This window comes from Apis cerana, linkage group LG10 (genome assembly GCF_029169275.1).
Source record: "Apis cerana isolate GH-2021 linkage group LG10, AcerK_1.0, whole genome shotgun sequence".
Taxonomy (NCBI): domain Eukaryota; kingdom Metazoa; phylum Arthropoda; class Insecta; order Hymenoptera; family Apidae; genus Apis; species Apis cerana.
The window spans coordinates 9,962,512-9,977,948 of NC_083861.1; the positions used below are offsets into that span (position 1 = coordinate 9,962,512).

At 37.9% G+C, this 15,437-nt stretch overlaps 1 protein-coding gene and 1 long non-coding RNA gene across 4 annotated transcripts; one reads left to right on the forward strand and one right to left on the reverse strand.

The window, feature by feature from the left end:
- Positions 1 to 3,350: 3,350 nt before the first annotated feature.
- Positions 3,351 to 7,331, reverse strand: LOC108003016 (uncharacterized). Its single transcript, XR_001766938.3, has 5 exons — positions 7,264 to 7,331; positions 6,915 to 7,009; positions 5,865 to 6,172; positions 5,694 to 5,747; positions 3,351 to 3,649 (listed from the first exon to the last, which is right to left on the reverse strand). It is a non-coding gene; the product is annotated as an uncharacterized LOC108003016 (long non-coding RNA).
- Positions 7,332 to 9,857: 2,526 nt separating this feature from the next.
- On the forward strand, positions 9,858 to 13,754 carry LOC108003012 (radial spoke head protein 3 homolog). Of its 3 annotated transcripts, XM_017065053.3 has the most exons (9): positions 9,858 to 10,877; positions 11,147 to 11,228; positions 11,311 to 11,484; positions 11,569 to 11,697; positions 11,789 to 11,992; positions 12,067 to 12,229; positions 12,439 to 12,525; positions 12,890 to 13,081; positions 13,560 to 13,754. In XM_017065053.3, exons 1-8 carry the CDS (start codon positions 10,111 to 10,113, stop codon positions 13,054 to 13,056), a joined length of 1,773 nt encoding a protein of 590 aa, XP_016920542.2. In that variant the 5' UTR covers positions 9,858 to 10,110; the 3' UTR covers positions 13,057 to 13,081; positions 13,560 to 13,754. The 3 variants fall into 3 exon arrangements, with proteins under 3 accessions (XP_016920542.2, XP_016920540.2, XP_061936719.1); XM_017065051.3 differs by having other exon boundaries at positions 12,890 to 13,754; XM_062080735.1 differs by lacking the exons at positions 12,890 to 13,081; positions 13,560 to 13,754 and having other exon boundaries at positions 12,067 to 12,283; positions 12,439 to 12,473.
- Positions 13,755 to 15,437: the final 1,683 nt, after the last annotated feature.

The window sequence follows — 15,437 nt, forward strand, 5'->3', positions numbered from 1 at the left end:
TAGAACGATATCTCTTCTCCCCTCCCCTCTCTTCCTTCAAAACTAACTTCGTTCGAAAAATCGCGGTCCTCGCCTCGATCGACGACCCGCGTGTCTCCTCCCCTCCTCCCTTCCCTCCTCGATGAAAAAAAAAAAGAAAAAGCGGCCGACTGAAACTTGAGAGAGAGAGAGAGAGAGATGATTCAAGTCAATATATATCAGATTCGACGCGTCGTATCAGATAAGAGATCGTCATCAGGGGAGGAAGGTAAAAAAGTTAGGTTTCTCCTAACTGTTTCTTCCGTGGCGTTTCTCCAGGGACGTTTTTCACTTTCCCCCTCCCCCCCTCCCCCGTGAATATTCCATTTTTCACGAGGAGGGGGTTGTTGCTCGGCCACCTCGGGGGACGTTCCCTCCTCCTCCACCTCTTCCTCTCTTCTTACCTGAAACGGTTGTTTGCGAGCGGATGGTAACGAGCAACAGGAGCAGGTTGACAGGTTGCTTTCCGGTACCGGGAAGAAGAAGAAGAAGAAGGAGGAGGAGGAGGAGGAGGAGGAAGAGCAGGAGGAGAAGAAGAAGAAGAAGAACCGGTGCGGAACGACCACTCAGGATGTTTTTTTCCTTTCTTTTCTTTTTCCTTTCCTCTCCCTTCTCCCTTGCCCCTCCAAGGATTATCTGATCCTTGCTCTCATCGCCGAAAGAACAAAACGCGACGCGACCTATCTGCTCACCATCGCCCAACCTGCTACATGATCTACGCGCTGCTCCCGTTATCTCGCGGCGATCGAGGATACTTACCTCGAGGTATCCCGAAAAAACGATCCCTTCCGAGATCTTGCAACCTCGCCCCCGAAACCTAACGCCACGAATAAATGTTTACCACCGGGATCCTGTGTTCTACAACCTGTACATCCCCTCGTTAATCGACCCTCCATCCCCTGCCATTTTTCCGCTACTCTCCAACCGAGATTACGTTCGTGATTACGTTTCGTTCGTCCGAACGAAAAGTTGCGGGAGAGGCCTGCCTCCTCCCCTCTTCCTCTCTTCCATGAGGAACGAGTTCTGGACGAAATTTCCCGAACAATCTTCCAATGCCTTTCGAGTCGATCGAAAAGGGGGGAGGTTGGCGTTCTTTCTCCGCTCGTTTGAAAAAAGAAAGGAGGAGATTTTTCACGAGAAATCCTTGGGAAGGAAAGGATTCGAAGATGTAGAGCGTATATTTCTGAAACAGCATAGTGGAAAATGGAAAGGACTCGATTCGAAGCGAGGGGAAGGGAGGGGCGATTCCATGGAAATAGAGTTGCCGGCAGGACGGAGGAGAAGGAACAAGGTTCGAGGAGGATTCGACGAGAGAGAGGTTCAGGTAGATGCTAATGGGCGCCCATTGTTTTTTCTCCTCTGTTTTCCTTCTCCGGACCCGCATTGTTCTTGCAACGTCCCGGGTCCGGCGCTGCTCATCAGTTAACATTGTCCGCGCATTAGATCGGCCTTGTTCGAAATTCGAGTTGCGGTCGCGCGACCTCCCCCATTCTGCGGGAGGGGAAAGAGAACGGAAGGAGGAGAGAAGAAGAAGAAGAAGAAGAATAGAGTCGAGGAGGGACAAAAGTGTCGGGGGAAGCCGAGCGAGAAACTTGGTGTTAAACGAGGGTTTCGTGGTGGCGAGTGCATCGAGCTGCACCAATGCTTATATAATGCTGCTACGAGACACTTTCTCGTTTGTTGGCATCCTCCCCCCTCTTGCTTAAACCCAAACAAGGGTTCCTTTTCAACGACGAACCTGTTAAACATCCCTTCGAATACCACCGGCCTCGATTCCTCCGCTTGGCAACCCCGAATTGAATTTTTCCTCAATGCCCAATTAACCTCCTCCTATCCTGCCCTCGATCCGAGAATCGATTGGAAATTTCCTCCATCCAGGAATTCCCCTTCTTCCAAAAAGGGAATTTCCAGGTTGGAAAGGAGTTGGAGGAAGAGGAAACTCGCGAGGAGAGAGTAATATGGCGAATGGAGGAGGAGTACGTGGAGTACATTTTCGAAAGATGATTTATCACCGAGGATGGATCGAGAAGGCTAGAGAAAAGTTGGTGGATCCATGGGGCCTGGTCTATCGTCGAGGAACGCGGAATAGAGAGAGAGAGAGAGAGGAGAGACGGGAGGGAATCGAGTTGGTCGAGGGGCCCAACCCTCATTACCACGCCCCCAAACTTCCTAGTCATTATCTGGTGGTTCCAATAGCGAGATCGAATTTCATCACGGATTCCAGAACGGGCATTCCACCTTGATAATTAGTCTCCCCCACGAATGCCTCGCGCGCAATCTTTCCTTCCAATTCTAAATTCTCGTTTCTTTCTTTTTTTCCAGCGAATTTTCGGGCGACACGATCGAATCGAGAGTCAAGATCTTGAAGCGATTGTTCGAATGAAAGAAATTGTGATAACAACGGAGGGGGAGAGCTGCAGCCATTTCTTTTTTTATTTTTTTTTTTTTTAAGAAAGTGAAAACGAAACGGTACCAGAAGACGCGGGACAAGAGCGGCGGGAGGGGCGAAGCGAGGAAGTGGACGGTTCCACTTGGGGGCTGAATGTAAATAATTAAACAGGTCCGGCGAAAACAAATATATCGTTTCGCGCAGTGTGATAGATGATGTTGCTTATTCAGCGTCCTGGTTGAGGAGAAAGGTGTGGTAGACGAGGAGAAAGAGAAAGATCGCGAGGAGCGAAGGGATAGGAGAGGAACGGAGATGTTCGGGGTCTCGGTAGGCTTTTAGGGCCGAGTTAGGTGGACCGGGAGGAGAGGGTTCAAGGGCGTGCTGGACGTTTCGAGGGAAGGATGGCGAGGCAATTAGGGGACTCAGCGGGGTGCCAAAATCTTTGCCCTTTTCTTCGTCCAACCTCCTCCTACGCCTCTGCGCTCCTGCTTCTCGATCTCTCTCCTCCCTTTTCGCATCCCTCCTCCTCCTAAGTTACTTACTCTTTTTCTCTGTTGTTGCTTCTCCAGTTTTTCTTTTTCTTCCTTCCCTTCCTTTTTAATTCCAATCGATCTCGATGCGTTTTTCTTTCTCTTTACGACCGAATCAGGAAGGACTCATCGTTCTCGATCTCATCCAACCGAACAGAGAACGCCCTTTCTGCGTCTACACCCTGATATTAACGTGACGTATCGATGCCGTTGAAACGAGACCATTAACGTTTTGGAATTCTTTTGAAACGTACGTTCCAAACGTTAGAGATATTTCAACGAATAGAGCGGGATTGTATTCGGGAATTTTTTGACAACTATCATCTGTTATAATTAAGATTTTGTACGGTATACCAAATTGTTAGATTTACGTCGTCAAAATTAATGTATTCCCTTACATTATTCCATACATATTTATTATCGTTTTAATACCTATAATCTTGATAACTTTTAATTGCGATTCAATTTACCGTGCGATACTAGCGCTCCTAACGATCTTTTTGACAAGTATTGTCAAAAGTCGATAAAACAGACTTTCAACCATCTCTACCATTGGCAATGTCAAAAGCTACTATACCTACGTAAGTAATACCGGCCGATCGTACAAGTTTCAAGAGAAATGAAATGTTCTAACATACCGATCTCGAAAGATAAATGTTACGCCCTCTAGTATTCAATGTTTGAAACACTTAAAGCTTCCTCGATTGAGATGCTGGAAAGAAAAAGAGAAAAAAAAAAAAGATAGCCAAGCTATCAAAATATAACGATCATTCACTCAATGTATATCGAGTACGATAAATCGAGTGCAATATTTTTTCTATCACGCAATATTATATATCAATATTATATATCAAATAATATATAAATCGCAACATTAATCTTTAAAATTTTAATAAAAATTAATGAAAAAATATTACACATCCCGTAATCGCGAGTCGCAATAAATATAAAATAATTTAAAAAAAAAACACGATTTGTTAAATGCAATTCGATCCGTTATTAATCAAAAATCGCGATGTTTACGATGATTAAATTCGATAGGCCAGCATGCAATCGGCCAAATCAATGCCAAAAAACATTTACTACATATTACTAAAACGAGCACAGTGACAAAGTAATAACAATGATTTCCCATTCTTTGGACCCGAAACAAGATCCAAAAGATGAGAAACCATTCGCTGCAGCCCTCTTCGTGACAGTTTGTCGGGCCTCTTCGTTTTCTTTCTTCGGGCGCAATGCCCGCTGAAACTTAAATCTAGGCTCGAGATTCGCTAATCGCAAAAAAAAAAAAACTAAATCACGGAATCTCGAGCACAACGTTCGTTTCGAAATTTATTTCGCGATCGCGATCGCGAAATTCGAAAAATCGATAAATAAAACCAGAAACAAATGATCATTGACGATCACTCGTCTCAGCTTCATTCTCGATATTTCGAATTATATTTCCTGAAACAGATTGTCACGCGAAAACGCGCCTACCCGATCAGAGACTGTGACAATCTGCCCGGCCCTACCTACTTATAATTAACAGGCACACCAGAAGTATACTACCTATCCTACCTAGACCTATATTTAAAAAATTGCAAAACAAACATACCAACACATTCACTCCACGGTTCTCACGCATAACAGCCGGGCGCAAAAAACCTACACTAGAGAGAGCGTCCCGGGACGCCTCCGACACCCGAGTTTGGCACACTACTCGCATACTCTAAGTTTACGTACCATTTTCCTGAAATCGATTGACGATGGCTAGCGATCATTGCGTGATTCGTAATAAAATCTCGTAAATTATCTCAATTATTATCTCAATTGTGATTTCAATTGTTTTCTTATTTATAATCGAAAGAATATGTAAGTCTTCCAAAGGAAATTTTACCAAATTTTGATGCCATCGTTACAATTTAAAGATAACAGTAAAATAAATAATTCGATTGATAATTATGAATGGAATAATAAAAACGACGCAATTCCACAACCTAACCACACATACATAATGTGGAAAATACGTCGTGCACGATACACTAACAAATCGTCAATCGCTGAAAAATTATTATAAACTTATGAACTATGATCATCATGCTCATCGCCTTTCTCTCATTCAAGTAGCACCTGGGCACGTGAAAGAGATCTTGGCAATGGACATGGAAAGGATTAAATCTGAAAATCCTAAGCTAAAAAAAATATTAATGCGTCTATTTTGTATCTAACGAGCTAATATTCTTTAATTATTTTAATATTAAATAATGAAAATCTTTTATAAAAAAGAATATAAATTTTTTAATGATAAAGAAAATAAAATAAATGACACATAAATTGAATATTAATAAAAATGTCCTTAGACGATTCCTTAATCAAAGCATATATTCGAAAAAATACAAAAAAAAATTCGTTGCTTTGATTCCGAAATCTATCTATCACGAAATATCTTCTTGTACATAAGATTTATTAAACGAAAAGAATAAATTATAATAATAATTTTCAAGATAATAATATGATGATTTTAGAAATATTATATTAATTTATTATTACAAAATTAATTAACATTCAAAAACACGATGCACAAGAAGACCTATCCTGAACTAATAAATAAAATGGAGAAAAAATACAAAATGTTACTACTCACGAGTATAATACCCGCGGTCACTGTGCTCGTACAAAAATCTACGTATACAACCAGTCATTCGTGTCGATTTGGATCTTTCATCCTACAACATGATTGAATGACCAGAGGAACAAAAATGCATGCGACTCACCATTAGATGCGAAGAATGTCGATATTAGCGTAGTCATTAAAAAGTAGAAAATATCTATAACAAAACATAAAATATCATAATTAAAAATACAGTATTAATTATTTGAAAAAAAATTAGAATAAAGAAAAATTTCTAATGAAGATAAATATAATAATATAAAAGTATAATTACCTCTTCGCGTGATGGATGATCGCTTTATTTCTTTTTTCAAACACTGAATCGAATATATATGGAAACGAATATTTAAAAAAGAAAAAAATAAATAAAAAACTATTAACACGTTCGTTTAAATTATAATCGGCGAACAAACACTGACTCTATTTTCATGAAAGAATATTATAATTCACTATTACGAAGCAAATATTAACTCTAACGATCGCATTGCGCACGATCACAAAATATCAAACTTTATTGCGTCTTCATAGCGTCCATATTGGAACTTTTCCCGCCTTCCAAGTTACACTTAATCAGTCAATAACCTGTATAAAAAACCAAAATTTCCAAATAAACATTCAAAAATGAATAGAATTCATCGATTATATTGAAATAAAACAATAATTAAGAATAAATTCTATTTTAGAAAGTCATAATATGAGCTATTCTGTTCGTATGCTACAATTCTAACCGTCACATAAACGAATAAAGAAAAAAGAATAATTTAACAATATTAAAGAATTTCCAATTATAAAAAGAAATATGTATTAAATGAATATATAAACAACAAAGAATAATCATATACTAACCAATAAAATATATATTAGAGCACAAATAAATTACACATTTCACACAAGAAAAAATGACACGTCTAAACACTACAATTATCGAAACTATAATGACAACTCGCGCCGCGATTTCGATTATCGAATTGAGAAAAGGGATATGCAGATCTCGATAATATTCGAACGAAATCGAAATATCGAAATATATTGAGCATGGCGACGCAAATACAATTTTCCAAAATTAATTATAAATAATGTTTCGAATGGTTCGAGTATAACATAAACGAAAGAAAGATAAATATATAAACAAAACAAAACAGAAAGACGTATTTAGAAATATGTATCGTAATATCGTAAATACATGTAATATCGTATAATAATTTCATTTTACAAAGAAATAATATGGTTAACTAAATACTATATATTTGTTTTAATATGATTAAAAAACAATAAAAAGCTTTTCTAAATACGTCTATTTATGTAAAAAAAAGTAAAATGTTACCTGATATACGGAAAAATCATCGATTATAAATCGTAATATTTCTTCGATGTCATCTCGACAATCAAACGATAATCTGAACTGAATTCTGAATAATTCTAAAATAAAAATCATAAACAAAAAAAACAATGAAACAAATGTAAAAAGTGAAAGTAAGTGAAAACGTAATAAATGAGTTGAAATTCTTGATTGAAAGACCATACAAGCTACCGGTAACCTCAACAATCAAATAAATGATCGAAGACAAAAACACAAAGTAATTTCATTGTTACAACGTTTAACAGATTATTAAAGAAATGAAGTTAATAATAATCTATGAATTTTATGATAGTATATGAATAAAATTACTTACTGCGTAGTCGAGGTTACGCAAATTCGACCGGCGATACATCCCGTCGCGATGATTTTCGAGAGAAGAATGACGCCACACGTCACAGATTCGCCTAGGGCGTATCTAATTGGTTGACAAATAATATATGTAAACATTAAATTTTCGATTTTAATTCAATATTAAAATTCATATTTACCATTCTAATAAAATAACAATAGAATATTTCAATAAAATATGAAAATAAAATTTTTAAAATATATCAAATTTTGAAACATTTAAAATGAAAATATAAAAAATATGAGATATCGAATCAATTAAAAAATTAATAAAAAATGTAAAATTAAAATTAAAACAGTAACGAAAATTAAATGAAAAATAATAGTAAAAATAAAAATTAAAATCGAAATTTAAATAATTATCAAATACGAAATAATGATGGAATAATTTTTAAATTACGAAATAAATAATAAATAAACGAAATACTTTTTATATATAAAAATTGAAATTGTAATCATTGTACTTGTTATATATTTAAAAAAATTATTCGTATTAAAAAACATATGATTACCATTGATAGATAACACAATAATAACACAATAATTTTTTTATATAATAATAAAATGTATCGATCTTCTCGAATGAATTTACAAAACTATTATTGTCACAAAAATTTTTAAATGCGAAATTTGCACATAATTTTAAATTATATATGGACTCGAAATTATATCGATGTAGTCGGTACGGCGTTCGAAGCGAAACTGACTTAACTTTCCTCGATCGATAAACAATTCGGTAGGCAAAGTCAAACGTCGGAAATATAAATATAATACCGACTAAGTTTTCAAATTTAAACGATACGATGGTTTTAGATTTTAGATTTTATTAAATAAATATAATTTTAAGTAAATATAATTTTAAATATAAATTAATTTTATTATTATATTATTATTATTATTATTATTATTATAAATATTATTAATTATAATTATATTAATTTTAAATAAATATAATTTTAAATAAATAAATATAATGCAAATTTGATCAATATTTCACACACACACACACACACACACACACACACACACACACACACACACAATAGTAAACAAGTAAACAGAATAATAGAATTACAATTAATTATAAATCAATATTTTCACAATCTTTATTTTTTTTCTAAATAAATTTAAACTTTAATCTTTTCAAGAAAAAAAGAATTAAATATAGAAATACAATATTTATGAATAAAAAGTATCTTAACTTTTATACTCAATTAAAAAACGATTATCGTATTTGTAAAAGTTACATCGATATATTTAAATGTAAGAAAAACTCTTTCTCTTTGCGTTTCCTTGACAACGCTTGTACACAAGTAAATTGCCTTTGAATTCACTCTGAATTTGTGATCAATCTAGATTAAAGATCTCGGCATTGAATTTTTTGCAAAAAAAGAAAAAGCTATTTTAATGCAATAATAACTTGCTGAAACAAAACTACGGAAAAAGATGTCGACTGTAAGAACGGATACGTGTCGAATGTGTAATCGTGGAGTTCAATCCTACAAAATACCAGTTGGAGATGGCGATAAAAAGGAGACCTATACATTTGTCAAGAGTCCAAGAGCAATTTTACATATTCAAAAGAAATATAGGAATCCACCCATGTAAGTTATTATCAAAAATATATACATATATATATAAGAATTAGTTAAAAAATTATTAGTTGAAAAATCATTGAGAAGCGTCAAAATCAATAAATTCTTTTTCTATTATTTTATTAAATAGATTTTTTTCAATTTCGTTTCATGTTGCCTTCTCGTGGAAATTTTTTTCGATCTCCTACAATAAAATTCATCGTTCACGTATCAACTCATGAAATCTTTATGCCATTACAAACTTCGTAACACACGATTGCCTATATTTACCGTTATTATAGCCTACTGTTACGTTTTGTCAATCAATTTTAAACATCGGCTCACGCTTTCGAACGAGTGAGAAACTTTTAACGATTTATACATAATGCAAGAGGAACAACCTCGGTAAACTAACTTTTACCGACTCAAAGACACATGGAATTTTTGCAGCAGGCAAAATTTTCATCGCGACAGGAAAAAATGCAGAGACGTTTCGTGCATGGATTCGAGCGGCAAGGATTTTTCTTCAATAAAAAAAAAAAAAAGAGAAAGAAAAAGAAAAAAAAGAAGCGTCGCGATTTCTCTTGGCAAGTACTTTCGCAGTGTCGTAAAACAGAGTTGCAATGGAACGACGAGGGCGATAATCGATCCCGCGAGACGGCGGCGGAAAGCGAAGGAGCTTTAAATTCCGAGCTGGTGAACGGAGCATCCGTCTCGGAACGGGAAAGCTTTAGTGTTTGCCGTTTCGAAGCGGACGCGATGATAAAGTGAGGCGAGGCGGGGCGAGGACGGTTCACCTTGAACAGGTTCACAGAAGGTCGGTCGCGAGGTTGAGGACAAATTCAAAGAGCACACCGACGTGCATAAGCATCGTACGTGGTCATAGTTACCACCGATTTCGTGCCCCTTTAACATGACTTAGGCATGCGCAAAGTTCACGGTGGTCAGCGTTATTGAGTGGCCGCCGAGTAAAAATATATGTGTAGCACGTCTGCGGCATATGTCGGTCGATTCTAAGGACATTGTCCAGTCTGTGAACTCGCTCGCACGGTTTCGAGCCTCTTAGTGATACCGCGACCATCGTCCAAAGCGACGTTTCTTCCACGTTGCCTCCATTTTCGATCCAACCTGTTTCGAAGAGATCGGTTGGGGTCGACGAATCAGCGAGCATCGAAATTTGAAAATGCGCGGTAGAATTTACGAGGTGCATTGAGAAGGAAAAAAGAGAGAAAACGATCATGCCGGCCGGGATTTCAGCGTTGGCGCCAACCGCGAACGGAGATCCGTTCGTCCTCGAGGGAAAGAGTTCGGCCACGTTCACGATTCTTCGAAAGGGTGGGTTGGATGCCACGAGTCCGCCTGTTGTTCGCGTGGACGACGAGGCGAATCGTCTGGAGAAAAGCAATCCGACGTTGGAGCATCGAAGGCGCATCAGCAGATCGAACGATCATTTGGCCCAATCGAGGCTGCAGTCGAACCAAGCGAATCCATTGAGAAGGGAGTCGCGAAGCAGGAGCGAAGACGATTGCCGAACTGTCGACCAGAAGATACCTGCCATCAAGCCGAGCATGACACTGTCCACGGAGGATTTCAACGAGGTTCTGAACGCGAAATTGAGGAAACTGCAGGAGCAGGAGAGGGAGAAAGAGGAGGAGCGCAAGAGAGGGGCGAGGAAAAGTCAGGGGTTTCGCAAAAAGCCGTTCATCACGACCGTGAAGACGGGCGAGTTTCTAATGCCGCCCCCGGAAGTGGCGGCCCTTCTCGGAATACCGTCAAACGGGAACGAAACCGAGGAAACCGAAAACTGCCCCTTGCGCTCCAAATTCAAATCGCTCGCGTCGTTGGCCAGGAAACCGGAAGTTCGTCATAGCAGCCACATAGCCAGGTGTCCGACTGCCCTCAAGGCCACTGTCGACTTCACCCTCGGAATGATGAACGCGACGACCATGGCCGCCTCCACGACCTTGGACGATCGAACCAAGATCGCGAGGAGGAACGACGCGACGTAAGTTTGCCAATAGTTTTTGGGAAACTTGATCGAAATGGAAATGAACGAGTGACGAACGAAGAGGATTTAAAAAAAAAACGACTTTTCAATCTCAAATACATGGAAGAATGACTGATTATCGACTGCAATTGCGTGCATACTACGTATATATATATATGTATATAAGTATATAAGCTCATAGATAATTAATCGACGCTTGTTCAAGATTTTTTCAACTTATATATTTGATAAAAATATATATATAAGACGATGTACTTTCTTTACAGCGACCAACGAATCCCTTTCGGGAATATTATGTTCGATCGTCGCGTTGTTCGTGGAAGTACTTTCGCCGCTACTCCCGTTCTTGTAAGTTGTTGCAAAATTAAATCGTTGTTTAGAATATGGAGGCAGTATAAGGAGAAATAATCGTCTGTTTGCCTCGTCTCAGATCGATGGTGAACGATCGATGGCTGCCAGGCAGGCGGAGGCAAGAAGGAGAAATTTGGCTAGGAAACGGGCTCAGGCACTGGCTACGAAAAGTTTGGTGGCTAGAGCTGGTTCGCCACCCCCTGTTCCTGGCCGAAAACACGAACCCGTGCAAACGGAAATATACCTCGAGGAGGTGGGTATACCTTTCTCGAATATTTCCTCTTTTCTTTCTTTTAACTTGATAGTATAAACTAGAACTAATAAGCTTGCGTTATAGTTGCTCGAGAAACCGGACGAGGTCGAAGTCGCTACGCAAACCGATTATTTCTTGGACAAACCGTTGTCGCCGAAATATTGCCCGCAAAAAGTTGGAGAAGATGCCTCCACTCAAATAGAGCCCGGCGACGTAAGCTCTGTTTCGCAAATTTCTTTCGTTTCACTCCAGAAGAGAATTCCAGTTGGATATTTTTTCCCTTTTCCTTTTTTTTTCTCTCTAGCTGTTCGACTTCGACTTCGAGGTGCAACCAATACTTGAGATACTGGTTGGTAAAACGATAGAGCAGGCGTTGATGGAGGTTCTCGAGGAGGAAGAAATTGCCGCTTTGAAGGAGCAACAGAGAAAGTTCTTGGAATTGCGAGCCATGGAAAAGGCAGAGACGCGAAGATTGGAGGAGCAGGAGAGAAGGCTAAGGGAAGAAAAGGTTAGGGATTGGAATGAAAAAGTTTGGAGTCCCGTCATTTTTTCCAAATATATTCAAAAGAAATATTTCGACAGGATCAACGATTGAAACAATACGAAGACTCGATGATCGCTCAAAGGGAAACGGAAGAACGAATTGCAGCAGCTACCCTGTTAACAGGATATATAGCCGAACTTCTTCCAGCTGTTCTAGAAGGATTGAAAATGTCCGGTTTCCTATTGGACGAGATCAAGGCTGGTTCGTGAACACGCAAGAACACTGCTACTTTTTGTGAATTAGTTAATCTGAAAGGTTTATTAATTTTTCGTTATTTACGCCCTTTTACCGATAATCCGAAAGAAACCGTTACGTGTCTCTCTTTATACATATATATGTCTCGTTTTTCAATGTGAATTAATCGAATTAAATTCAAATCAAGAGAAACTGTAATATTCGTTTTTTCCCAGATGTCGAAGATGGTTTCATGCCCTGGTTGATGAGAGAGGTTAAGAAAGAAATAGGGCACATGGTTGAGAGCAGAGAAGTTCTTATGGGTAAATATCCTTAATCCTTTTACCGAATTATTCTTTCGCGAAAATGGACGCGACAATACGACGAGAAGATGAAAGATACGATACGATTCATTCACCTTCTTCTTACTTTGTAATGTTTCGAGATTTATGGATTTGTTATCCAACAATGAAGTATTTAATCCTAATCTTGTTCACTAATCCTTGGAAAGTTGAATGGAAAAGAATGGGTTGTTCACGAATAACCGTAAACCGAACAAGTGAAAGAAGAGCGAACGAATAAACATAAATCATAAATAATATTTCGCGAGCCGTTGCCGTATAATATCCTTCACAAATTTTTTTAATACACGACAATTTTTTTCACGCTATTTATCCTAATTTTCAGAGATAATCAGGGAAATTTTGGAGAATCGCGCGGAAACGTACAAAAAGCTTGGCGAGGAATACGACGCCTCTAGGAAAAAACCGATGATCGATACTCTAGAAGACGGAGGGATCGATCCAAATTTCATTAATTACGAGCCGCTTGTCATCGAGGGCCAGGACGTTTAAACGCCAGCCAAAATTATTCGATCTTGTACGTTGAGAATTGAGAGAAAAGAAAGGGAGAAGAGAGATTTTTATCAAAGTGGCATCGTTGGCAAATCGTCGACATCGTCAATTTTTTTCTTTTCCTTTTTTTCCCGTTCTTTTTGCTTCTCTCCTTTCGTTTACCGAAGCTTTTCGATTGCTCGTTGATCTTCGAAAAGGAGAAACGAGCATATCATAGTTAGCTTTCGGATTTAGGGACACCTTCACCAGTATCCAACCAATCCCTATTCCAGTGGCTTCTACATTAAGCAGTGTACACAGCTGCGAAACAAATCCATCTCCTCCGGTTGCGCCCCGTGACAGGTCACCACCGCCGCGTTTTCGATCCCCATAGCAAACATCAACCACCACCACCACCACAAAAAAATTCATTAAAAATTAATCATTCGTTTTCTATATCGATTCATTCTAAGATAAGTTATTCGTTTAAATCTCTTCGTTTCTATTTATATCTCGTTGTTCAGGTTTATCGAAGAAGAAGAAGAAGAAGAAGAAGAAAGAAGATTGGTCGAAAAATAAATGATTGAAAATTTAAGCAAGCAGCTAAGAGAAATTTAAGAGAGAGAAATGCGAAAGATTTGTAATAATTAATAACTGATAATTTCACAAAAAAAAAAAAATAATTCAAATTGATGCAAATAAAAGAAACGTTTAATATCTATGTGCATATCGCCTTTTTATATCTCCTCCCTTTTTTTTACAGTTTAATTTTTATAATCTTCTCTCGTATAATTTGGGAGAACAAATTATTTGTGCTGCTCGTATATATATATATATATATTTTTTATCTTTTATACGGCTGAAGAGACAAACGTTAACTCGAAAATACGAAGGTCGCTAAAACGATCGGACGTAATTTTACTTCTCTCCGTTATTCCGGATTACAAAGCTAAACACGAATGCGGGAAGAATTCGAATGCAACGATAAACTTGCTTTCTCCTCCTATATATATATATATATATTGAACAATCTTTAACATTTGCAAAAACATTTAATAATGTTCATTTAAATGTAAAAAAGATTTAGGGAAAAAAGAAATTATAAAATCAATATCTATAGAGGTAATTATACAAAAATTCTTCTTACGCTAAACAATAGATGGCAAAAATGAAAGGAGAAATTCTATGAATGAATGAAGTGTCCGTTGTTAAATATGAATATATCTCCAGCAAAGATAAATTTGACAATGATGACTGGCGCCACTAAGCACCTGTACCCCTATAATTCTTACAAAATTACCAAAATTTACAATTGGATCCTTGCTTACCTGCTTTTCGAGAGAAAAGATGGAAAATAAAAAGGATGAAAATTTGTTACGAGAATAACTCATATGTCGTTATAAGAAGAATCCTAGTTCGTTTTTCGTTCTTCGAAAAGAGAGAAAGAAAAACGGGAGAATCGATGGATTAAAAAAAAAAAAAATAGAAGAAAAAAAGATCGAATATTCAAAATGCTCTCCTCGAAACGAGGAGATAAGATTGGTCGGTACACCGCGAGAGTAAAAAAAAACCTGTCGGGCTCAATCAGGATTAGATCGATAATAATAGGATGAGGTTTCACGGTGAATTGGGATCGGCACAGTTTTAAAAAGCCACCCACCCTCTTAAACCGCGCACCCCTTTCCGAACCATGAACGACAAGGTGAGGAGGGGCCCATATTGTATTGGATTAAATTAAGCGGAGTGGGGGAGGGGGATCGTGTAGATCGCTGCGCATTATATGCACAAAACTTGTGTGCCAAGTGAATCGTGTTTTTTAGGGAGATTCGAGAAGGGAGTACCGCGGTGGGCCCCTACGATCATAGGGGATTCTGCGTTATTCCACCATGTGACCCGTGCCACCTGCATTTTTATGCAATTTTCCTCCTCGAGCGAAGAACACCTTCGTTCGCCTCGAACACGTATGCTTTTCCACACAATTTCTTTGCGAATTAATTCTTTGCGTATCGACTCTTCGTTCGATGATAATCGTTTACTCTCGTTCAAAATTATTCGATATAATAAAGCAAAAATCATTTTAGAAAAATATTAATTCGAGTTAAGACGTATAAATTGAACAACTTTGCGGATTTTATTTGCCTACGATCGCCCGTCGGACGAATTGACTTTTAAAATCGAGTAAACAATACCTAATGGCGTATAATGGTTAAACAGGAGGGTATGAAGTATCCTGTGTAATTGTGTTACGGGATATTTGACCGGCACGTGTCGCGTTACAAAAATACTCGGTATTAAGAGAGAGAAAGAGAGAGAGCGAGAAACAGAGACACGAGCAATATGTCGACGACACGTGACCGAGTCACGTGAAGTCTTTCAAGATATCGAAGCCTTCGACACCTTGC

Bases quoted from the DNA above. Each gene is read 5' to 3' on its own strand.
- LOC108003012 (XM_017065051.3), top strand. From the start codon at position 10,111: ATGCCGGCCGGGATTTCAGCGTTGGCGCCAACCGCGAACGGAGATCCG. The intron at 11,993-12,066 runs GTTAGGGATTGG...ATATTTCGACAG, and splicing joins GAAGGCTAAGGGAAGAAAAG to GATCAACGATTGAAACAATA. The intron at 12,230-12,438 runs GTTCGTGAACAC...GTTTTTTCCCAG, and splicing joins ATTGGACGAGATCAAGGCTG to ATGTCGAAGATGGTTTCATG.